Raw genomic sequence first — 26,724 nt, 5'->3', positions numbered from 1 at the left:
TCGTCGTTTTCACAAGTCTCAAAAACGACGTAGTATAAGTGATTGTGGACAAATTACGGACGTGCCTGTTTTGTGTCATCTCCTTTCTCCTTCCCGCTAGCACTGTCTAAACTGAACCACATAAAAAGGAGATATCGTACTGAATCGTTTATTTGCTTTTTTTTTCTTTGCTCAAAGCTTCAAAGAGAAAAAGAATGAGATCTTTCTGCGCATTCCGCGCCTCTGAACTCTCCTTCATTGCAAGACGACCTGTCCTTGTTACGAGGTACTTACTCTTCTAATTCCTGTCGTCTTCTTTTTTGCAACGTGTATGTATCCAGAAAAAGAGGCATAAGCTTTCTTCTGCATTTGATAGTCTGAATTTAATGATGTTGATTTATTGGAAAGTTTTATAATGAGGTTTCGAGATTGGTGATTAGATGATATTTTGTTCGTTTAGGGATTTGCAGTGTCATAAGTTTGAAGGATGAAAGACTATTTGAGACTTTTTGCAGTTAAGTTATCGAAGTGTATGATACTGGCTTTCTTGTATAAATTGTGTGGTGAACTGTATTGACGGAAGTCTAATGAACTATATATGTGTACATAAGTATATTTATATATGTGTTTATATATATAGATATTGATGGAAATGTGGTGAATTAAATCTGTTGGTCTTGAGTTACAAGGAAAGGTTTGTACTGTAGTGAACTCTATATATACATGTTGATGGAAGTGTGATCAACTATACATGACACTGGGATTAGTGAATAGGTTGCTTGAATACAATTGAATAGAATGATTCAATTGGTGCATAGGACCTGCCTTATACATTGGTTCAGTGAGCCTGGTAGATTACAAAGAGCGGACTACTGCAACTATCTTAGGCAGTTTGGAGTAGTCTTGAGATTTCTATAAAAACAAATCTGGAGGAAAAGCATCTCCTTATGTTGCTTTTTACGCTTGGGAAGCAGCTTGGGGAAGAATCTTCACCTTTGAAAATCTTAGGAAGCATGGGAGGAGAATCACTGTTATGGAACCACCCATCATGCCTTTGGGAGGATGAATCCCCTAATCAGCTTCTTCTGTAGTGTCCTGAGTCAAGAAGATTATTGGATTTTGTTCTTAGTCTAATGTTTCTGGGTGGACAGTAGTTCGGTGGCAGAAGAATTCTAGAACTTGGATGGCATTTCTGTTTATATCATTTGGATGATTTGGTAGGGGAGGAAGAATTGTATTTTCGAGGAAATGACTTCTACTTTTGTTTAGAGGTCTCTCCATCCTGTCTAGGGAGGGATCTTGTAGCCCTTGTTGATATTTTGTGATCTTCTTGAGAGTTTTGGTTCTTTCTTTATAGGGCTGCTGCCTTGGTGCCTTTTAATACATTTTTATTTTTTTAAAAAAAAAGGAAAAAAGAACTTCTCTGCTGCTTGGTTGTGTATATTGCTATGTCCTTTTGGTTTAATTACATTTTTTGGTTCCACCCAAAAAGAACTAAAAGTAGTCCTGCAGTTGGGTTGAGGTGGGCGAAAAGACTTAAAAAGTCTGTGTTACTCTGTTCTAAGTTAAATCATTCTAGAATTATAGTAGTTATCAACTTGTATTTCAGATGATTGACTAAAAGGAGCATGAAAACTATGGTAGGGTCCAATTGGCGTGCATCTAGTAGGAAATGAACCTATAAAATTTTCTCTGAGTTGGGCACTTTACAATTCTGAATGGATACTTAGTGGGGATCCTTCATGTGATTCATTCCCAAATTACCTTCTATCCTTATTGTGTTGTGTTCTAACTTTTCAAACTAGGTTACTAACTTCCTTTTGCTTTTCACAGGACGAAACTTTCTTATCACTGTAAACTCTTTTTCTGCCAAGCAAAGTCTGGTAAGCAGTAAGTTGGAATAATATTCTAATTTCTGCATGAAAGAGAATATTTGAAAAGTGCAAATATCTTCTTTTCTTTTTACAGTATAAAAAAATTATTTCTTTATTTTCAAATTCCATGGCAGTTGATTATGAAGGAGATGGAACATTTGGTTTAAGAGTAGTGCCTCCAACCTTGTTAGCAGCAGAAAAAGAAGAGGCAAAGGCTGTGTTGACCTTGTTTCTGAAAAAGCAAGGCTTGAGCAATGCAATTGCTGCAAGAACCATCAACAAATCAGAACTCTTCATTGATCACCTTGTCTCAAGGCTTCATTCAGTTCATAAATCTCGATATCTCGTAGGTTCGGTTGCAACATATTCTTTTGCATTTTAGTGGCATCCAAAATTAGCAGATCTAAATCTAAACCTGGCTCATATTGAACTCTATATTTAATGTTCTAGGAAGGGAGCTCACAACTCTTGAGATTCGGGATGCTCTTATTCCTTACCTCGAGTCTCTCCTTGAAGAACATGGAAACATTCTGGTAGATGTAGTTGAGAACTTCCCAGACCCACCTACTAAAGAGAAAACAGAGTCACAGGTCTCTCCACCCCATTCGACTCTTGACTCTAAGAAGCTAAAAGCTGTATCCCGTGTGAGTGAAACTGGTCCAGAAGGGGAGCTGCGCCCTCAAGTTCTCTATTTACTTGATCTTGGCATGGATCTTGAGCAGATCAAGGTAATTACACGCAAATTCCCCTCCTTTCCTTACTACAGCTTGGATGGTAAAATTAAGCCAGTGGTTGAGTTTCTCCTTAATCTCGGAGTACCCAAGTCAGATATTCCCATCATTCTAAGTAAAAGGCCTCAATTATGTGGAATAAGTCTTTCTGAGAATCTTATTCCCACCATGATGTTTTTAGAAACTCTGGGAGTGGACAAGAAGCAGTGGGCAAAAGTTATATTTCGTTTTCCAGCACTTCTCACCTATAGCAGGCAGAAGCTAAAGGCAACTGTAGATTTTCTCTATGAAATGGGGCTCTCAAAAGAGAGCATTGGCAAGATTCTAACACGCTGCCCAAACATCATAAGTTACAGTGTTGAGGACAAGCTATGGCCGACGGCTGAGTACTTCCGGTCCTTAGGGGTCAATGTTGCTTTGCTTCTTCACCGCTGTCCACAGACTTTTGGTCTCAGCATTGAGGCCAATTTGAAGCCTGTAACAGAATTTTTCTTGGACAAGGGTTACAGCATAGATGATGTTGGGACAATGATTTCAAGATATGGAGCTTTATATACTTTTAGCCTTGCTGGCAACTTGACACCAAAATGGGAGTTCTTTCTTACAATGGACTATCCACGATCAGAGCTGGTTAAATTCCCTCAATTTTTTGGCTACAGCTTGGAGGGAAGGATTAAACCGAGATATGCACTAGTAAAGGAGTACGGGGTGAAACTTCTTTTGAATCAGATCCTATCATTGTCGGCTCAGGATTTTGATGAGGTTTTGAAGAAGAAGATGAAGAAAATGCTTTTGGATGAGAATACTACTAACAAACACAGTGCATGACCCTTCTCTTTATCGATTTGAACCAGATAAACTTCAGTGTAGAAACTATGATATTCTTCAGAAGATAGAAAATCTACAGCTCCTTAGTGGTGCAGTACCTCCATGTTAACTTCCATAAAAACTTGCAATTTTATGGTGATCACTCAACATTGTATTGGAACCTACTACAGAATCTTGAAAGATTACTTGGAGGCATGGTGTATTGCAGATGCCAAAATAGAAGTGTCAAAGAACTCACGCAATTTAAATTCAGCAACCTATTGAGGTTTCTTAAGAAGAAAATGAAGAAATTCTTTTGCATGGTGTTCTACTAACACAGTGAGGATCCTTCTTGGGACTTGTACCAGATAGGATTTCGGTGTAGATAATTTATAATGTCTCAAAGCCACGATATTTTCTTGATATATTTCTAACATATTATAGTAATTATTTAATATTGTATTAAAACTTTCTGTAAGATGTCAAAAGATCACTCATGGTGTCTCTGAAACACTATTGTAGAACTCAGCAGAAAATACATGTATATTGTAGATTATATGGAGATGGCTCACCCAGTCGTTTGAAGAATTTGCACTGGTGGATTTGCAGAACAGTGAAATTGTGAATTTAAAATCAATAGTTCAGGATTGATGTGCCAAGGGGATTGATTGGCATGATGAAATAAGGAGAGAGAGATTATCACGAACGCCTATCCGGTCGGTTTATCTGTGATCACGGGAGTTCAGTTTTCCTCTCAGATCTCCTTTTGTATAAACTTCTAGGAAGTATGCGTATTCCAGAGCACCTGGAAGGTGAATCAATCCCTAAATTGTTAGTGTTTATGTTGCTAACCTTAGAGATACATTTCTGGATAAATTTGAAACTTTTCCTTTTGTATATTGTTGTCTGAAGGCTTGAACAGTTTGTCCTCGAAGCATCCATGGCCTTCGTTCTAAATGAACGAAAACCTGTGACTTATGTTTCTGAATTTCTTCGTGCAGATGATGTTATCACCAATATTCTGTTTAAATTAGTTTAAAGTAGTCTATTTCTTTCTCTCTTTCTAATACTTCTAAGAGTTAAAGTCTTTCAAATTTGTAATATCTTTACACTATAAGATATATATATATATATAAAGTTTTACTTTATGGGTACATCATCACTTGCATTGAGATATCACATTACAAAATTACTATTAAAGTTATTAATATTTTGATTAATATATAAATATTTTTTATACATGGATTGACATCCTCTATTTGTGAATTAATAAATTTTATTAAAAAATTATATTATAATTTTTCTTTTTTTTTTTTTAAAAAGTTTTTTTTTTAAAATATAAATTTTAAGTGAATATACATGGTAATAAATTCACCAAAATGGTACATTATCCTCTATTAAATGTGAAGCATATATGCAATTTTGTGGTAATAATTAATTTACTGCTTTTTATAAAGATGGCCACATGATTTCACAAAGTCTTGTGGTTAACTCTAGTCAAATCTTTTTTCTTTTTTTTTTTTTGGGTAAAATATTTACAAAACTAGTTTAGTCATAAATATGTGTTTGGGATTTTGAATTTATTAATGGGTAAGATTTATAAATTGTATACAATGTATAATAGTAGTTAAAATAAGTAAATATGTAATTTGCTTAATATATTTTTATTGTATTTACAAAGTTTTAAAATTATGGTACAATAAATTAAAAAAAAAATACGCAAATGAAAATTGAGTGATTTATGATTACCCAACTAGTCTCTCTGCTGTAGTCAACCTGGCTGCAACCGTTTTCCTCCAACTCTATCCGACGTAATTTCTATCTGTTTGGTAACTGAGAAAATCCTAGTTGTATTTTTAATTCTTTACCTCTATACTTCATCGTATTTACAAACCAAACTATAAAATATAAGAACACAAGTTAAGAGTATTTCTGTTATTTGACATTTAATAGGACGCGGTTGCTTGTATAATAGTAATCACAAGAAACTGTCTTACTATGGTAAAAAATTTCAAAATACCAAAAAAAAAAGGTTGCTTTTTTATTTTTAATTTTTAAGGAGAGAGAAAAATAAAGAAAGGTCCAATTTTTTCACAGTGGGTATACGGGCCTGGTACATTACTCTACCGTTTCATGGTCTGCTTGCTTGGTCTCTTCTTCTCCATTGCTGTGATAAGCTTGACCAATTTTTTTTTTCCGTTTTATTTGAATTCTTACAGGAAACCAAGAGAGCTCCATACGCAGAGAAGAAGAAGAAGAAATAAGTATGTCATCTTCAAAGTCTCAACTTTCAAAGAGAGGCTCAAAAAGTGCTACATGGGTGGCTGCTTATTTCTTCAACAAACTCAATAAAGCTCAAGTCACTGACACTGATATCTCCTCCTCCGTTGGTTCGTTTTCCTTCAGATTTTCTCTTTAGTTTCTGTCGTACACAATCTGGGTTTTTGATCTCTATCTCTGTTTGCTCGCCTGACACGAATGAGAACCAAAAGGTGCAAGCTTTGAGCTTTGGCTAGCTTTTTCAAAGCTTGTTTTTCTCTGATCAATGCCGGATAATGCTGTTTTGCTTTCTCTTTGTTGGTTATCTGCCCTGTTTACTGTAATTTCAGTATAGGATTGAGAGTTTATAAAGGTTTTTACTTGCAGAGTTCATGGGGTTGACTTCCCTGGTATGGGTCCACCTCTCATTTCTTCTGGGTGACATGTACATTATTTGATAAAATGCTTGAATTGGGTTTCTTTTTGTTGTAATGTTTGAATTGGCTTAAACCCATATGTTCTTTTTGTTTGTTCCTTTGAAAATTCTGATATATGACTTTTTTCCGGATGTGTACGGATGGTATCATGTTTGTATGTATTTATTGAATAAATCTATTTTTCAAGGCTGTAGTTCAATTCTTCGGAGTATAAGAGTTGACTGAAATCTCTCGATAAGTTGAGAAGTGGCTACTTGGGAAACACCGATTTTTTAATCTAATTCAGATTCTGAAACTGCTGGAATTCGATATAAATACTAGTTTGATTGATTTTTTTGTAGAGTTTTTGCGCTCGCACTGTGTTGTTATTCATATTTATAATTTTTTATTTCGACAAATTTTTTTGTTATGAACTTGTCACAGAGAATGATTTTATTATGAACTAACTTATAACAAAGTAAAAGACTGATGTAAAAACAAGAAAAAGTCTTGCATGTGACTTTGTTAAAGCCTTCATCTCCCATCGATATAGTTATCTGCAGAAGATGTAAATATAGAAGAAAGGGGAAGCTTTACATTTTTCATATTTAAACATTATGTTTGGTTCAAGTTATCTATGAAATATTTCTTGTAATGTGGGTGAATAATCACTTTTACTCTTATTTGATTCAAGGAATCTATCAAGATTTATAAGATCATATGATTATGTATATAAGAGAATTTATTCTTGAGTAAGTAAATTCTCATAACTCTGTTTTCTAATTATCTTTTAACAAATCAGATATAACAGTAAAATATTTCTAGTAAATCTCAATATCTCAACCAAATACAGTAATTAAATACTTTCTCATTATGCATAATTCTAGTAGTGTAACTTCATAGTAATCTCTTGAGAATATGTGGATTCATGGATCAAACCAAGTGGGTCCCTTAGGAGGGAGAGCGAAAAGAGTTAAAACTTTTTCAGTAATCAATTTCCTATTTCCTATTTATCCTTAAGTGTCTACCTTTTTATTTTTTCAGTAAATATATGATCGAACATATTCATCATATGTATTCTTTCTTTTCCTTATCTATATGAACTAAAAGAGTTCCACTAATTCTCTCATTTCCTTTCCCTTAAGTTTAGTTACCATGACAAGAGAGACATATTTTCTCTTATTTTCTCAATACAAAATCCTTATTTCCTTTCATTTCCTTTATTTCTATCTAAAGATATTTTGCCTTTGGCAATTGAAAATTTTAATAGAATAGAATAGTTGAATACGATGATATTACAGAATAGTGCTGCACAGTTAACGACTGAATTTTATTATGTGTAAAAAGATCACAATAGTATTCTTTGATTAAATAGTTTAAATAATTAATATAAGTAATATACTAATCATAAAATCTACTAACACAATACTTTGAAAATAATTACTATGAAATAACTAGTATATTGTATTGTTAAATTTATTAATATAATAATGAATAAAAACAAAGAAAGTCATGACCTTTAAAGGTGGGATCAATGGGAGGTTGAAATGATTAAATATGCTCCCTCCTGTTGTTGACTGCTGTTGGTGGTTGTCGAAAACCATATGTAGGAATCAACATCGAGCAAGGATGGTCGGTCGTTGCTAAATAGGTTAAAGAAAGTGAAGTTAAAAAAAAAACTTATGCTGTCCCTATTGGGTAAGCTTTATTCACCAATTTTTAGATGAATAACTTAGTCAATATTGTATTACCTATTCATCACTTTTTGAATCCCGAACAATGAATATAGTAGGGTAAGATCGCTTAACCTACCTTACTCGTCATACTAAGCATAGTCACAGTTAAACCTTGGATAAGAACTTGCATAGAAGGATAGAAAATTTCATCAAATCTATTATAGGTCATTGATTTTAGAGCTTCATTGAGATAAAAATGTTTTAAATAGAAGTGAAGTTTTAAAACTTTATTGAGATGAAAATGTTGATTTGGAGAGATGGGTTTTTGTAAATATTTTATATAATCCTATCTTTTATTTTAACCTTTTGGTAATAAAATAAATTTTATATTTTATCTTCAAATGTCTAGTTTTTTATCTTTTTAGTAAAAATTTAATTAAAACTATTGATTAATATGTGTTTCTTATTTTCTTTCTTTTCTTTATACACCTGAACCAAACAAAAAATTACAAAATCCTCTCATTTCCTTTTGTTTCCCACTCTTCCAAGATAGACAAACAAGGGAAATATGGTTCCTCCATTTTCTTATAGTGTAAATGCTTACATAAAAACATGCACTGAATGATGGAAAATTCCATCAAAACCTACTGTAGATTACCAGGTTTAGAGCTCCATTGAGATAAAAGTGTTGGTTTTGGAAGTGGGGTTTTAGAGCTTCATTGAGATTGAATCTTGATTCTTGAAGACGGAGTTTTAGTCAATTCATTCTTGAAGTCATAGCTACAGGTGTTTTGGCGTGTGTCTAATTATCAATAGCACATGGGCTTGGCCCAATGATCTCTTTGCTTCAACAACATATCTTAGGTTTTGGATTCAACATTCCAACATATCTTAGAAATTCTTCCGAAAGATACAACATATCTTTGCTTCAATAACACATGGACTTGGCCCGGTGACAGCTATCCTATGTTCAAAACCATTTCACAACATCATTGAATCTTTTGGGATAAGTAAAAAAAACTTCCTGTAAATCTAATATGGTAGTAGGCTCAAGTTGGCAATACTATCATTTATAACACCGGCCCATGATTTGCAAGGCTAACTATAACGTTTTTAGATCATTATAATCATTAGACCTCGAATAAATATTGTTATCTTCTCTAGAATATTATCAATGTGGGATATAGAATGCAATAAAGCTAGAACCTACTTGACTTGACATATTTTGTAACGGCCCCAGAATTTTAAAATGAAATATGTGTATTAAAAAGGTCAAATGCGGAAGCGAAATAAAATTTTTGATTAAACATCCCTTACACTAAAACAAAAAACGTGCTCAAAGTATAAAGGAACAAACTAACTAAAAGAGAACTCGAAAATAAAAGCTATAAATATGACTACGGAATCTTCAGGCGTCCCATTCGCCGTCTTCCTGTGGAACGGGCTCGGGAACAATGTCTTCCTGATCTGAAACGATTAAATAAGGAATGAGCTACACCAGCCCAGTAAAGACATCACACTATCTCACCGTCACGGAGGTAAAGGTGAGTAGAAAACACAAAAGACCGATAGAACATAATTTACAACAAATTCTTTTATCAATAATAAAATCCTCGCTATCCACTTATCTCGGTGAAATTCATAAAACAATATTACGAAAGCAATAACATTATCATCATCATGAAATCATAGGAACTGTATAACATAATACTTATCACACCTTTTGCATCTCAATCATGACACAACATATTTTTCTTTATTTACCAGCCTACTAGTATCCATGGGGATCCATAGGGGTCCCGCTACCCGTGAACCTTTAACACTTGTAATCAGATTCCAGAGCTGTCCCCATACCCCGTACGGTATGGGCGCCAAAACTATAAACTTCAATACCCCGTCCGGTATGGGCGCCAAAACACATAAGGTCTCCATACCCCGTCCGGTATGAGAGACCACAATCTCGGTAGGGTTCCCTACGGACCCGGTCCGTCCACCATCTCCCAGAATATCTAGTCAAGCTGACCACATTATACAATTATCAATTTACATAACCTTTCATTCCCCTTTTCCTCAGTCAGCATCATCAATTCACACACAAACAATGCAAACCAGTAATTTATGCCAAACAAGACAACATACAACATCGGGTTCTCAGTCATTCAACCCATAATCAATAAAACAGTAATATATGCACACGAAACCATGAAATGAAAACATCAGACCTCATACTGCATTTAAAACTGTAAAATAGGTCAAACAACAGCTGACCGACAAACACACCAGACTCGGGCTCCATCAGCGACCTTAAACAGTTTCACACATCTATTGATTCATGAAATACTGTTTTATCATTTATTGAACTTTAATACCGTGATAGGAAATAGCGTGAGGGGTCCTTACTTGTTTCGGGGTCCGAATACGGCTCTACAGTGCGCCTGCAGGCTGTCCCTAATTTTCCCTGAATTTTTCCCGAGAAACTGAAACACACTACTGGTACCTGCACGTGTCCCAAAAAATCCCAAATTAGACCCAGGGCCCCTTTCGGCTAATATCACAATTCCGGCACGACAGCTCCGCCGTGCTCCGGCGACGGCGCCGCTGCTTGCGGCGGCGATTCGCCTCGGGTTGGCCGTTTTCGGCCGAATTCGGCCACACTTGCATCGATCCCTGTGATAAAACAACCCTAGGGCCCTCGGGGGGCCAAAAAATTATGAAAAACCGAAGCTTACCGGCGGCGGTGCTCTTGGGTGCGGCGGCTCTCCGGCAATGTTCGTGTTTTGGTGATTTGGCTCCGATCAACCTGTAGAGAAAAGAATGATGATCATGGTAATATAAAAATTGTATCAAACGGAGGCCGGAAAGGGCCTCATCGGAGGCAAAAACCGAGGAGGGGCACGGCGGCGCCGCTGGGTTTCGGCCGTGTTTTCCAGCCGTTTGGCCAGGATTTTGGCTCCAATTTGGCCACAGGAGAACTTAGCGTGGAAAAACGAGCCGGAGGTATGAAATTTACCTCGATCGGCGGTCGGAAAACTCTCCGGTGCGGCGGAGGGTGGCGACGGCCAGCTCCTCCGGCGTATGGTTCGTCTTCTCCGGCGAGGGCAGGCGGCTAGGGTTTTTGTGGTCAGGTGTGGGGGTTCTATTTATACTCTTTTGCCTTTTGATCACAGCCGTCCATTTTGATTAAATCTGGGCCGTCCGTGCTCGCGGGGACACATCTGAGCCGTCCGATCGTGCGCACGCGGATCGCCCACATGGCCCGTTCCCAGGTCGACGTGGTCTTGCCACGCGGGTCCTGGTTGGCCAGGGCTGCTGACTAGGCCGCTGACGTGGCGCTGACGGGGCACAATTTTTCTAAATTGCGTTTTGACCCCCAGTTTCTGGATTTCTTTTCAAAAATACCCCCAGAATCCTAATTTTCACTCCTTTTTCCCAAAATCAATTTCAATTAAATCCAAATAATATTTTTATCCAATTTTATATTTATTTTATTTTATTAGGTTTATTTTAATTTAATTTAATTTAATAAAAATAAAATAAAATAAATAACAATAAAATTAATAATAATAATAATAATAATAAAATTAAAAAAATTATTGGGCGTTACATACTTATTATGAAAAAGGAAATTAGCAAACAATTACATTCATAAAATATGATTCAATTTTTTGTTTATTATTGGAATTATTGCATAAAAACCTATTTGCTAATATATATATAGTATAATTTTTGAATCCAGTTACTTAAGCAAGTTTCTGTTCATCCTGGCATTGTGAAAAATCTGTTGCATGAATGGTTGACAATATAATTAAGGGAAGTATATTCTGAGGCTGGCAAGAAGTGGTGAGTTGATCTATTCGATTAAGGCTGCTCTAGATGATAGAGGAGGACCAACGATAGCCTCTTAAAAATGTACAGATGAAGGCTCTGTTTTCATTGTCCTTTGTAATCTTAGGTTATTTCTGATGATAGATATGAGGAGGATCTTCTGATAGTATTTAGGATTGTATTCATGCAATTAATCTCAACAAAAAGGAGGTTGATTTTCCGTTATAATGATATTTTTGGACAAAAGTAACTTTGATGGTGTCAATTGCGTATTTGTAATGACAATGGAGCCTATAGTATGAAAATTTTTGTTTCTAAAAGATTAAATTTTTTTCTATGTTTTTTTCCAAGTACCATAGCAACAAATTTTTTTTTAGCTAACCATTATTTATAAGTTTCTGAAAGTTTTCTTACCTTGTAATATTGTTGCTTCGTGCAGAGGAAATTTTGTGGAAGGAATTGGATGCTCTCACATACAGAAAGCTTTCCTACCTCCTTCTTGTTGTTGTGAAAATTTATTCTAAAAAAGTTGATTATTTATTTGATGAGTGTCAAAAGGTGCTAACTTAAATCAATACTTCCGCGATCAATGAAAAAAGTAAACAAGCCAGAATCTTGTCTGGCGCACTTCTCTCTATTACTTTGCCAGAAAGGTTTGAGCTTGATGCCTTTGATCTGGATATCCCTGAAGATTTTATTGGGTAATTTTATTTACTATAAAATTAGTATTATGATTGTTATTTCTCTCGTTGTTCTTTCTTACTATGTTTTGTTCTTCTCCGCAGAGGCAATGTGGCGCCATATGAAGAGATCACACTTAAAGGTATAGATTTGACTTTGTAATATTTGTCCAAGATTGTTATTGGTTAAACAGATGGAGCTTGGAAGAATGATGTAACAAGGCAGTACTCTTTTGATAAGGTATATGCCGAATGATTGATCTAAAAAAGTAAATATTTTCAAATGCTATCCGTTTAACTTGCATATATCAGTTCTTTTAATTTCTCATTAGATATTTTCTCCTTTTTTCTAATTTTCTTACTAACGTTGCTTATATACGAAAAAGGCAACCAAGATTTTTTTGGTTATGACATCGTGGCTTACCATAATTGTTGATGTGACATGAATTTTGGTTTGACTAGTATTTTGGATATATTAAATATTATGGGTATTTTGGTCATATTAAATATTTTAGGTATTTTGGTCGTATGAAATCAATTTTGTTTAGTTCGAGAAAAGCCTAGTATTGTGGATATATTATGGTTTACAACTGAATCGGCAGATGTACTCTTTTCTTATCATCATAGTGAAAACTTCTTTGTCTTGTCCGTGGACGTAGACGTCAATGTTGAACCACGTAAATCTTGTATTTTTTCTTTTTTACCTCTTTACTTTGTGTGATTGTGATTGTTTTCTTCAACAATAATTTTTTTTAAAGTAATTGTCAATTTGGTTTAATCCATAAATTTGAGATCTAATCCTTACGATCATAGTCCTTCTATACTTATGTCTACCATCGATAAGGATCCAAATTAGTAATTCATTACTATGGATGAAAACTTGTGTCATACTGTTTCTAGGTTCTCCTCAAATATAAAAAGGTATTTGACATCTTTTTTGGCTCCAAACAAATTCTTCGAAAAGGAGCAATTTTTAAATATCTTAATTTCTACTGAAAGTTTTTATTACTTTCACAACACATCGTCAAGATTTTAATTTCTTTTCGTTGCAGTACCATTCCCACAAGTTTTCTGCCTGCCATGATGCTTGCTCCTCAGGTGAAAACCCTCCTCAAGAGTATGTACATAAATCTAATTTAGTTTCTCTGGGCTTTTAGATGCTTGTTTTAGTTTGACTAGATCATACTTTCAAAGCTGTTTGATACTATCCCGGTATCGCAGTGTCAATTTTTCTCAAGTCATGAGGATTGCTTTGGAGGTCAGAGCCTTGTGTGAGCTAGGTGACAAGGAAACAAACATGGAACAGATTGGAGAAACTATGTCCCTGCAACAAAATGACGAGAATCTTGAAACTTTACGTGGGGATGAGGATGAAAGGAGGATTAATCAGATTATACAGAAGGACCTTGAACTAGGCAGCTTGTAAGAAGGCATAAGGAATTTCAAGATGATATATTCCAAGGAGAATCCACTGACTTGGAAATATCTGATGTGGATGAGGAGGAATCTCGTGAAGTTTTTTAGAAAATTTAACGAGGAGGATCATACTGATTTAGAGTCGATAAATTTGTCTAGCATGAATTTATTACAAAATGAGAAGGGTCAGGTTAACATGGAAGATGAACTGGAACCAAATACACCTAGTGTAGCTCATGTAGTTGAGGACGAACCTTCTGAAACTGCTAGAGAATTTGGTGAGGAACATCATACTGGTTTAGAGGCAGAAAACTTGCCCAACATGGTTTCATCAGAAAACATGATGTCTCAGTTTAACATAGAAGATGAACCGGAATTAATTACATCTAGTTCCACTGTAGCTCAATGCAATACTTTAAAACTTTCAAGTAAAAGAAGAGTGGAAAAGTTAATCACGCATCCAAATATATACACACACACGTACACACAGAGACACTAGGAATAGGAACATGTTCTTAACAATTTCTATTTTAAGTACTTTCTTTCTATACAGTAGTTAAGACACTGGAATTTAAGGTCATTTCTACACCTGCCACCGGAGATCAGACCTTGAAGAAAGGAAAAAAAATGCTTATCTGATAAGGTTCCTGTGTTATCTACAAGGTAAGTCATGGTTTTGGTGAAACTACCTGTCATATTCTATCCTAAATCATTCCATGCATCAGTAGCAGTTGGTGCCTTTTCAGGTTCTGAATTTATCAAATGCAATAAGTTTGCTAATTTTGAGAAGAAGGTACAATACTTTATTAGAGTTTCAGTAGGATTTCATTTCAGCATAAGTATTTTGGTATTTCTTGAACGAAGAGTGTTATTTCCAAATGACTTCATTAGAGTTTGAGATTTTTGTTAAAGTAATTGGAGAAGAAATGATATTGTTTTCATTCACCCATATGAGTATGTGACATTTCCTGAAAAGAAAGTGTTATTTCAAAATAACTTCATTAGAACTTGAGACTTAAGTTAATATAATTGGTGATCCAATGATATTGTTTCCCAAAAAGAAAAGTGTTATTTCTAAATGATTTCGTTAGAATTTGAGATTTTAGTTAATGTAATAAGTGAAACAATGATATTGTTTTCATTCACCCACAAGATGGAAGCACGTATACATTTCTATACCTTCTATTAATTTCAATAATTGTATAGGCAATCACCAAGTGAGAATAATATTTTTTAATTTTGTTTGTTGAAAGAAGGGTAGAAGACTCAAGCACCTTGATATCCAAACGAAAAAAAGCCCCTAATACTGCTCTTACTTTTCGAAGAGCCAACCGTGGTCCTATTATTTCCAAGTTCTCAGAGCCTTTGCTTCCATGTGAGTGGACAACTGTACTTCTTGTTTCATTAGTTCTGACATTTTCAACAAACAACTTATTCCACCTCTTTGTATTTTGGTATTTTGGCTATCTTTGCTAAAGATATTCTTAGCAAATGGTTTATCGGAGCTTAGATCACTTTGCAGTGGAGAGAAATTAAAGGTGTCCGAATCTATTACAATTGTGAAATCTCCTCAGAGATTGGATATGATAGAAAATCTTATTTCTAAAACTTCAAACTAAATAGAGATGGTTCCCGAAACATATATTCAACAGTTATCGTTAGAGAACATTTTCAACAGTTATCGTTAGAGAACATTTTCAACAGTTATCAAATGAAGAAGTAGATTATGGTCCGCAATCATTTCTTTACGAGTTGACATCAATGAAGCAGCTTGTCCCAGAAATATTGAGATAACTTGAGAACCCTGAAAGCTCCAGTTATGATATCATAGATACAACAAGTGAAAATATACTTGAAATTACAGAAGAAGTGATATCTCTTAGCAAGGATAAAGAACTTGATCTTAGTTTAATGAGTTAAGGTAAAAAAACTTATTTTAATGTCTTTTTTTGCACTTGCTTCATCTTTTGAAGTTGTGTTAGCTGAAAAATATAATATATTTTCTATATTATTTTTCTATTTTCTCTCTTGCATATTCTATTATTGTGTTGTTAAAGATTCATTTTTTCGTTAGTTAGGAGATGAATTTAGTTGAAAGAAATGAGAACCGACTAGGTAAGAAATATTTCAGCTTGATTTAATAGTTGTAATGTGCTATAATCATGGGTTTGTGTAATTTCCTCCATATGACATTCTGATATGATCCTGTCTTCTTTGTAGATGGATGGTCCGTGAGAACAAGGTGAAGCAGACATGCATTTGAATTTTTTGATTTATACATATGTATCTTAGAAATTTTTTTTATAAGACCCCTTCATTTTCTTGAGATTTGTGTTTACACAGGGGTGACAAACTATTTGGAGAGAACTTTTGAAGACCAAAGGGAAAAGCAAGAGGATGAAGTGGTGAATCTATTGCAAGTTTCAGAAGGAAAAACCAGAAAAGGAAATTCAAGGCTTTTTTATGAGATACTAGTAAGTTTCATATGTTTTTCTATAAAGAGCAAAATATAGTTTCACCTCCTATTGATTAGTCTTATTTAGATTTTGTAAATTTTTTGTGGTTTCATTTCTTAGTGTATATTTGTGTGTGTGTGATCTTTTAAACATGAACCTTTTTTTATTATTTAAATTAAACTCTAATAAACTCTTTAATTAAATAATTGTTGTATATTTCTCTCTATAAGAGATTGTGAATTCTAATTAAATAGTGTGTTATTATTAGAAAATCATATTATAATGGATGCAAATGTATCACCTAATTATGAAATGTATGTACTTTTACCTAAAAAAAAATTCAAGAACAAATAAATTAAACTCTTGAAAAAAAAACCTAAAGATCGTTTTTTTCTTGAATGCATTCAGTAATAGTCTTTATGATTAATCTTAAACACAACCAAAAACCATGAAGGAAAAGATCATCCTCCGTACATGAGCTTGTCTTTGTTTTTGACATTATGAAGCAGGGGAATACTGCAAGCCGAAGTCTAATAATGGTGGTTTTGTATCTTGTTTAGGTACTAAAAAGTAAAGAGTATGTGGATTTGAAGCAAGAAAATGCATATGATGACATTTTGGTACAGCAAGCTCCTAAGTTGGATGAGCTGCGTCCATGAAAATAATATATAGAGCAGAAAACTGTCATAATATAGCATCAGCTTTTTATAATTATAGCAGAGAGATAGATTCAGAATATTGTATTGGTGCAGTTTCTGTATAAATTGGATTTTGGGTGTTGTTATAGTAGATAGCTTTTGATTTGAATAGGAAAGAGTAAGAGCGAGTTAGTAAATGATGTAAATATCATTTTGGGTAGATAGGTAAAACATTTACCATTTAAATAGATAAAAGTTTAGTCAATAAAAGGTAACCATTTTTTTGCTTCAATTTTTTCTGAGGCAAAAAGAAGAGTTTTTTTTTAGTTTCTAAAAGTATTATTGGTCCTAGAACTGTAACCATTACGCCATGGAAAAAACAACCGACGGCTTGGGGTGTAGCACCCGGAGAAATTAAAAAAAAAAAAAAAAAAAAAAAAACGCACGTGCCACGTCAGCAGACCCAGTCATCAGGCCTGGCCAACCAGGACCTGCCACGTGGCAAAACCACGTCGACCGGGGACGGGCCACGTTGGCGATCCGCGTGCGCGCGATCGGACGGCCCAAATCAATCGCGCGCACGGACGGCGCAGATTTAATCGCACGGACGGCCCAGATTTAATCAAAAACGGACGGCGCAGATTAAATCAAAATGGACGGCTGAGATCAAAAGGCAAAAGGGTATAAATAAGACCCCCACACCAGACCCCAAACCCTAGCCGCCTGCCCTCGCCGGAGAAGACGAACCAGAAGCCGGCCGCCGCCACCCGCCGCCGCACCGGAGGGATTTCCGACTGCCAATCGAGGTAAATTTCATACCCCCGACTCGTTTTTCCACGCTGATTTCCCCAGTGGCCAAATCGGGGCCAAAATCCCGGCCAAACGGCCGGAAAACACGGCTGAAAGCCAGCGGCGCCGCCGCGCCCTTCCTCGGTTTTTGCCTCCGATGAGGCCCTTCCCGGCCTCTGTTTAATGCAATTTTTATACCACCGTGATCACCATTCTTTTCTCTACAGGTTGATCGGAGCCGAATCACCAAAACACGAACCTCACCGGAGAGCCGCCGCACCCGAGAGCACCGCCGCCGGTAAGTTTCGGTTTTCCGAGGGCCGTAGGGTTGTTTTATTGCAGGAACCAATGCGAGTGTGGCCGAATTCGGCCGAAAACGGCCAACCCGAGGCGAACCGCTGCCGCTGGAGTTGCGATATTGGCCGAAAGGGGCCCTGGGCCTAATTTGGAATTTTTTGGAACACGTGCAGGTACCAGTAGTGCGTTTCAGTTCCCCGGGAAAAATTCAGGAAAAATTAGGGACAGCCTGCAAGCGCACTGTGAAGCCGTGTTCGGACCCCGAAACGAGTAAGGACCCCTCACCCTATTTCCTATCACGGTTTTAAAGTTCAATAAATGATAAAACGGTATTTCATGAATCAACGAATGTGTGAAATTGTTTAAGGTCGCTAATGGAGCCCGAGTCTAGTGTGTTTGTCGGTTAACTGTTATTTGGCCTGTTTTACAGTTTTAAATGCAGTATGAGGTTTGATGTTTTCATTTTATAGTTTCGTGTGCATATTGTACTGCTTTATTGATTATGGATTGAATGACTGAGATATTGATGCTGTATATTGTCTGTTTGGCATAAATTACTGTTTTGCTTGTTTGTATGTGGATTGATGATGCTGACTGAGGGAAAAGAGAATGATAGATTATGTAAATGGGTAATTGTATAATGTGGTCAGCCTGACTAGATATCCTGGGAGATGGTGGACGGACCGGGTCCGTAGGGAACCCTACCGGGATTGTGGTCTCCCATACCGGACGGGGTATGGAGATCTTATGTGTTTTGGCGCCCATACCGGACGGGGTATGGGGACGGCCCGTTTCACCCTCATACCGGACGGGGTAATGAGGTCTATGGTTTGGCGCCCATACCGGACGGGGTATGGGGACGGCCCTGGAGTATGATTTCAAGTGTTAGGAGTTAACGGGTAGCGGGACCTCTATGGATCCCCATGAATACTAGTGGGCTGGTAAATGAGGAAAATATGTTGTGTAACGATTGAATTACGAAAAGCTTGATAGGTATTATGTTATACAGTTTATATATATGGTTTTCATGATGATGATGATGTTATTGCTTTCGTATATTGTTTTATAAATTTCACCGAGGTAAGTGAATGGTAAAGGTTTTATTATCGATAAAAGGATTTGTTGTAAATTATGCTCCAATGGTCTTTTTGTGTTTTCTACCCACCTTTACCTCCGTGACGGTGAGATATCGTGATGTCTTTACTAGGCTAGTGTAGCTTATTCCTTATTTAATCATTTCAGATCAAGAGGACATCGTTCCCGAGCCGGTTCCGCAGGACGACGACGAAGGGGACGCCTAAAGACTTCATAGTCACATTCATAGCTTTTACTTTCAAGTTTCTCCTTTAGCTAGTTTGATCTTTTATATTTTGTGAGCACGTTTTTGGTTTTAGTGTAATGGATGTTATTCAAATTTTGACTTCGCTTCCGCATTTGATATTTTTAATATACATTTCATTATGAATTTCCGGGGCTGTTACATGGGGGATGGCTGCGAGTTTCGACCTGTCAATCTTCTTCAACTTCATCATCTGAAACTGAATCTGACTACTGGTGTTATTCCGTTGCTCAACGTGGCGGCCGGATTATTGGGCTTTGTCATCTTGAAGGCTTACACTGTCTTCCTCCAAAACTTTGGACTCCTCAAACACTCTTTTAACAGACAGTAAAACACTGTCATTCAGACCTGCATTGTTGCTCCCTCTGGCATTGCCTTTAGCAGTAAGCTTATTCATTCATCCCTTCCTCATGCCTTTATTATATATAAGGATAGAGAGAATGATATATATAGTTTTGAAATTTATAACCTGGGGATGAGTGGGAGGGTGGCTGCTCAGGCTGAAACTGGAAACATTCCAGTGAATGTCAAGGCTCTTTTCTCTAGGCTGGATGATTGGATTTCTATTCGTAGTCAGCTTTTATGTGTGCATCTAAGAAAGGATAACTATTGGATAAAAGTTGGATTTACTTGTGTTAACTGAGTAGTATTATTCATATTCCCTGTACTCGTAAATAATCTATGTAACACTCAGGTAAGGTTAACTATCAATGAAGCTAAAGACAATTTGAAAATATAGTAATGACTCCAAAAATTTTTGCAGGATTAATGTAAATATCAGGAGAGAAAAATGCGGAGAATCTCATACCACAAGAAGCTTGTGCAGTAATGATGCATGGTACACCATGATACTCTTTTGCAGCATTAGCAGTTTAAGGAATATCCTGCAATCAAATTAACTATAAACTCAGGACTAAGGACTTTGTGTATTATGACCCGAGCTTCTTAAACCATATTAAACCAAACAACTGAACAAAAAGAAAAGAAAACGAAGCTTCTAAGAACAGCAACAAAAACAATTTAGCAACTTAATCCAGTAGTTGAAAACCAAAAAAAAAAAAAAATTGCAATTCAGAATTTTAATTTTGGACGTCATTTGGAGAAGAAGATGAAAGTGGTTGTGAAATAACTGCTTTTTATAATGCTGGAAGTCAAGTATAAAGGATTAGTGAAATTAATTCATGATTTAGTTAAGAAGAACAGATTTTGGCTGGTGATAATAAATATGATACTGCTGTTTGAATATTCACAATTGATAATATCATTTGATTAATTTGTGAATATTTTTTATTTTACGTATACAAGTTTAAAGTTTAAAGCCAGGAATCCAATATGATCAGTTAATCAAATATGTTACGACTATATTCTTCAGATACTTCAAAAACATAATTAACAATACCCATACTTCAAAAAGATACTTAATTAATAATACCCACAACTACATATAAACTTTAAGTTAGCTAGAAGCTGGTTGTTCTGTATATTTACAACTCTCCCACAAAATCTGTAAGTTAGATCCTTGCTCGAGAGCAAGCGTAAGAGTCTCACAAAAGCTGTGAACCCTTAAAGAGGTAAAGGCTTGTTGCCTTACCTTAGAAAATTTTGTTTTGAAAGCTGTTAAGAAAAATGAATTATATTATTAATTTTGACAAACTATTTTTGTACTAACAATACTAATTAAGTAACATTTATTATTTTACTTATTTACCGGTGTTACTGGTGGTCCATAGGAGTCTCTACTAAACATGGACAAAACATCAATTCAATTAATTAAATGGTCGTTCTCATACCCCGTCTAATAATGAGTACAAAAAATACAATTGACTTAATATCCCGTCTGATAATAAGTGTAATCAAAATAATTCTTAACCCCTTCTGATATGAGATTTCTCAACCCCATTCGACTAGGGATAACATCCATGGTAGGGTTTACTCTTTGTACCAAGTCTGTACACCCTTTCCCATGACACTCAGCAAGCCTTTTAATTTAAAAACATTGCTTATATATATAAGTTTCAATTACTATCTAATCATCAAATACGTGCAAAACTCATATTTCACAATTATAAGAAAACGAAATTCATGCTTCAGTACTTGTTAAGAGATAAGACCATAAGCAAGGATGAGATATAATATCATAAAAGAATCGAGACACCATACATTGTGATAACATGAAAAGTAAAATAAAACGATTAATTAATGAAGCGAAATGAACTAAAATTCAACGGTTCAAGAAACGTGATTAAGGTATTAGTTGTAAATTGATATAACGGAATAAAAATGAAAATGGTTTAGGTAAACTGAATAGACAAAAAAAAAAAGTATAATAAGATAAAACAAAGTGACGATAAACAAATAAGGTAACATAACAACAAATAGACAACACAGATAACGTAGAGACAATTATAAACTGACCGATTACTGGCTCCATAAAAAATTTATATTTAATTAATTAAGGGATCACCAACTATTTATAATTTTTTGTTTATTATTAATTTAACTTTGATTTAACTGTAACAGGAGAAATTGTGATGGATTCTTACCCTAGTGTCCGAAACACTAGCTTTTTCATTACGCTTCCCAATAGTTTTCAGTCTCTGGATTTCTTATATTTTTCTGTTAAAATCAAAACTTACGTTAAATAACGTGAAAATATGCAAAAAATGGCTAAAAAAGGCCAAAAATCTCATCAAGGCCGGTTTTGGGTTCTAGTATATTGGCGCCGCCGTGCTCCGCTGCCGGTTCTGCCTTCTACAGTGGCTCTTCCTCTCGGTCAAACCGGTTTCACCCAGTTCTGGGTGAAAACCTACTCAATTCATGATTAGGCGACGTCTGTTGGTGGAAAAAGGAAAAAAATCAAAGCTTATTAGTGGCTCTATCTCTTTGGTCCGGTGACTCCACCAAATTGAGGACTAGGTGTAAATTTTCTATAAAATCTATTTATCTTCTATGTAAAATAGATAACTAATAGACTATAATTCCTTTTAACTCTTAAAAATTACTTTAAAGAACGAGAATCTCCAGAAAGTCATCTAATTTATGCTTTAAAATTAAAACATTGTGTAGAAGAAATTCTAAAGAAAATGAAGTTTTTAAGAAACTTAAAACTTTGTTCAAGCACCAATTAGCTTTCTTCTCCTGAAAAATCAATTAGATTATATACTATAATGTTTTCAAAATATTACATATCCTTTTATATAGCATAATGCTTTAAAAAGATTATATATATATATACACACACACAAATACACTCAATCAACTGTCAAAGTTTTTAGAGGGGAAAAAGGGGCAGCAAAAGACCATCTTAGAATGACACAACAATTGCGTCTTAATTTGTATTAAGATAAGGAGCGAACTAATGAAGTCTATATTTTTGGGTTCCAGCACAAATTGCAAATCCATCTGCATCTCCTTCTATATGGCTTAAGCAATGTTTTATCCTGTCATTTACAACATCCCGCAACACATATCATCCCCATTAAACCTAATTAAAATAACTAATTGCTCTAATTACACAAAACTCATAAAGATAAGCTTTCGAAACCCATAAAAAACGAGGGAACTAATTATCACATTACTAACCCTAGCAACCTAAAATCGGAGAAAGGGAGAAATTATTTACAAATGGATATGATCAATGCAAAAAATAAAACTAGTTAGCATGACCAGAGTTGTAACGACCCAAAACTTAAAAAAAAAATAAATTATAAATTGATTGCGAAAGCGAAATAATAACGTTAGACCTTACATTACTTACATAATAATTTAGAATATCTAATAGGGCTACTGAAATTACCCTTCTAAAAAAACAACGAAAAATCAAAGAAATAACTGGAAGTAAACAATTGAACATCCTATTCACAACTTTCTTGTGAATCGAGATTTAAATCTTGGTTTTCTTGATTTGAAATAGTTAATGAAAGAGTGAGATACACTAACCCAGTAAAAATGTCACACTAGTCACCGATACAGAAATGAAAGTTAGTAAAAATTATGAAAACAATTAATAGAGCTCTTAATTTAAGTAAATTCATTTATCATAAATAAAATCATTTATTGTACACTTACTATAACGAAATTTCCAAAACTGACATATGGAGGCGATAACACAACAATATCATTATTTCATATTCAATTAATCGAAACGACAACTTTTCATTCGCGGTTGGCTTCGGTTAACCTGTGAGAAACAAAGTGATGAATACAATGGTGAAAAAATTGTACGAAACAGGAATTCAGAAGGATCTCATCGGAGACAGTTTTTGATTTTTTCCACTGCAGCGCCGCCGGATTTTACCCGCGATTTCCGTTTCATCCGTCGATCGTTTTGCTCCGATTTGGTCATGGAGGTGTTCAAAATCGAATTTCGAGCAAATGAAATTTTTTTCCCTTTTTTGGCAGTCGGAGGCAGTTCCGGCATGGCGGTGGGCGACGGTTGGCTCCCGTCCCGACGACTGGTTCTTCTTCTCTGGCGCCGAGGGGAAGGACTGGCGGCTAAGGTTAGGGTTTGGTGTGAAGTGAAGTATTTATATCCGTCTTCTTTTCGTCCATCACGTTTACTCTGAACCGTCCAATTGTGTTTAAATAAAAAATGAATCTGGATCGTTCATTACGATTTGATTTGCACCGTACGATCGCGTTTAAAGAGGGAATGAGTCTGCATCGTTCATTGCGTTTAATCGCGATCGTCCAATCGCGCCTGAAAAGGGAACGAATCTGTACTGTCCACGCGCGCGTGAACAAATCTGGACGTTCGATCACGGGCAAGCGGATCGCCAGCGTGACCTCCCGCTGGCACCGCGTCAGCGTGCCTTGCCACGCGGTATGCTCCAGTTCGTCGGGACTGCTGACTGAGCGGTCCTACATGACACATTTTTCCTAAATTGCGTTTTAACTCCTAGTTTCTGACTTTTCTTTCAAAAACACTCCTAAAATCTAAATTTTCACTCATTTTTTTCAAAATTATTTTCAATTTCATCATCCACATATTTTTTTCTTAATTTTTACATTAAATAAAAATTAATAAATTAAAAAATTAAATTTTATACATTAATTTTAAATTTTTTAAAAAATTAATTAAGGGTATTACAAGAGTAACGTCGCTCAATGCCATGTTACTCAAAAAATGTTGGTTGCTTCTGTTTCTTGAATCCCGTTTTAGCCTATCCTAACACACTATTAATGTGAAATATAGGGTGTCACAAATTCTATCCCTTGAAAATTAGAAACTTTTGTTGCTTCATAAGCCATATGGATATCAGACACATTTTGATCCCTTAAGCTCTTAAAAGACGAAATAAGCCATAGTCAAATATGCTAGTAGGCTAAGGTCTATCTCATAACAACAAAAGTCTGGTTACATAGAAATACTAATTGATGGTGTTCTTGGAATTGGAGTATGCACTCCTAATAAGAAATTATATAAGTTCCTAACTAGCTGCATTCTCAATTAAAAGTAGTTATAACTAGACTAAGAACTTTGATCACAATTATCTGATCAAACCAGTGAACAACACTGCAAATCAGTGATATATTTTTGGAAGCTGGTGAAAATCAGTAATAATAAGGATGAAAGTTTTCGTTTTAGTTTTAACTAAATTAAGAATGCAGTCAGACGGAAACTTTTGTACATTTGTTAAAAATGCTATTAACTGGGTATGAATTTAGTGCCTTTATAATACATATATATATATATATATATCATTACTGGTTTCATGGAGATATTGAGTAAAAGTTTGATTTAATTGCATTAACTGAGTAGTATTGTCATATCCCCAGTAGTCGTGAATAATCTACATATTACTCAGGTAAGGAGAACTAACAATAAAGTTAAGCACAATTTGGAAATACGGTGATGACTCCAAAAATCTTTGCAGAATTAATGTAAATACCAGGAGAGAAAAATGAGGAAAATCTCATACCACAAGGAGCATGTGCAAGCCAAGAGGAGCAGTTATGGTGTATGGTGCACCAGGATACTCTTTTGCAGCATTAGCAGTTGAGGAAGGAATATTCTGTGAAACATGCAATCAAATTAACAAGGCTAGAATTTTTAATATTTTCCACAATACCTTCAACAAAATGGTGCAGCCATTAATCAAGCATATAGATTAAGGTCAAAGGAATAAAGCAAAAATATAATAAGTTACTTGATGCCAGTGCCGTCCAGGAAAGAGAAACAAGGGGCTTAACTATCACATGATTTGCTCCTTGTTGAACACATGAACCCAATGCATCTCTTATTGACGGTTCTGCCAACTCCTATTTGTTTGATCAGTTTTATGAAGTCCAAGATTTCAGTTTCATGGAATTAACGATGCCACGAAATATATAGAAAATTCTATCAACCTCAAAAATAAGTACACCAAGGCAACACAGTACACAGATTAAACTGAATAAATAGCACCAGAGCTAAAGAATTATGCCCATCTTCTTTGCAGTGTTACCTTTGGGAAAACATGAGAAGCATTTAGACAAACAAATTTGGGCTTTAAGAAGTATGTGTATAAAAAATAACATCATATAGCTATGAGTATCTCGAGTGTGCTTCAAGACCAATTGCTGCTTTATAACAACAGAGAAACAAAGTAGAAAACCAAGTGGTCATAAGTTACAACTTTTCAATTTCTGCACCTTTTCTAAAACATAAAATGGTACGATTCACATCCTTTTCAGATCAAACGAGCTCCAATGAGAAGTACAATTTCTAGTTTATGACATAATTAATGATACTTCAATAAATTAAATGCCCTGCCCTGTTCTTCAGAAAGACCACTGCAGAACATCTGCAGGCTGCCACCACCGTGAGAAGAATATCATAGAGCACAATACAAGCAACTGCTTTTCCATGAGTTTCTTGTAAAATAAACAGAAAACTAGAGTATGTACATCTACAGCAACATTGAAGAATGAGCAACCAAAACGATCTGGGCCAAACCGAGTCAAAAGTTTGATTCAACTGAGGAGTATACAACATAGAGAGCCAAACCAGAATATTTTTTGAAATTTAAATATCATATTACAAGAACAATGACATCACTCACTGTCCATACATGATCTAAGATCTTTTGGAAAAAAATTTGCAATTGTTCATTAAAGATTGAGAAGCTTTATGGACTACCTTAACCCATCTTACTGGTAAAATTTTTTGCATATTTGAGATATAACTACAAGAACCTCAGACTTCAGAATGAAACAAGGATTGTAAAAGAAAAGGATTCTCCTGGGACATATTTGAGCATGTAAACAAACTGAAAATATTGACAGCATGGAATTTCTAAACTATAATTTTCTTAAAGGTCTTCGTACTGTTAACCAACTAAACCATATGAAAACCAAATTTTGGAGATAAATATACGTGCACAAGAAAGGCAGGCAGTTGAAGATTTACCATATGAGCAGGCTCCACAATTTGATACCCAGTTTCATCTCTGAACATGACAACAAATTCATCTGAAATTCACCGTAGTTGAGACACAAATCAGCGAAGCACTTAAAGTCGAATATAATTAAAAACAAAAAACAAAGAAGAAAATTTGGAAA

At 35.2% G+C, this 26,724-nt stretch overlaps 2 protein-coding genes across 2 annotated transcripts in view; one reads left to right on the top strand and one right to left on the bottom strand.

The window, feature by feature from the left end:
* The first annotated feature begins 80 nt into the window (after positions 1-80).
* Positions 81-4,288, top strand: MDA1 (Mitochondrial transcription termination factor family protein). Its single transcript, XM_022032587.2, has 4 exons — positions 81-265; positions 1,813-1,862; positions 1,988-2,203; positions 2,304-4,288. Exons 1-4 carry the CDS (start codon positions 195-197, stop codon positions 3,410-3,412), a joined length of 1,446 nt encoding a protein of 481 aa, XP_021888279.1. The 5' UTR covers positions 81-194; the 3' UTR covers positions 3,413-4,288.
* Positions 4,289-15,240: 10,952 nt separating this feature from the next.
* The window catches only part of LOC110825728 (sirohydrochlorin ferrochelatase, chloroplastic-like), a 35,113-nt gene continuing 23,629 nt past the window's right edge, over positions 15,241-26,724 (bottom strand). The window contains 5 exon segments of the mRNA XM_088215182.1: positions 15,241-20,066; positions 25,104-25,196; positions 25,332-25,370; positions 25,372-25,443; positions 26,573-26,634. Of these exon segments, the coding sequence (XP_088071308.1) occupies positions 20,055-20,066; positions 25,104-25,196; positions 25,332-25,370; positions 25,372-25,443; positions 26,573-26,634 (278 nt within the window). The 3' untranslated portion in view covers positions 15,241-20,054.

This window comes from Carica papaya, chromosome 1, assembly GCF_054855325.1.
Source record: "Carica papaya isolate Zhongbai chromosome 1, ASM5485532v1, whole genome shotgun sequence".
Taxonomy (NCBI): Eukaryota; Viridiplantae; Streptophyta; class Magnoliopsida; order Brassicales; family Caricaceae; genus Carica; species Carica papaya.
The sequence above is the reverse complement of the archived record's forward strand: the minus strand, read 5'-3'. Positions and strand labels throughout refer to the sequence as shown.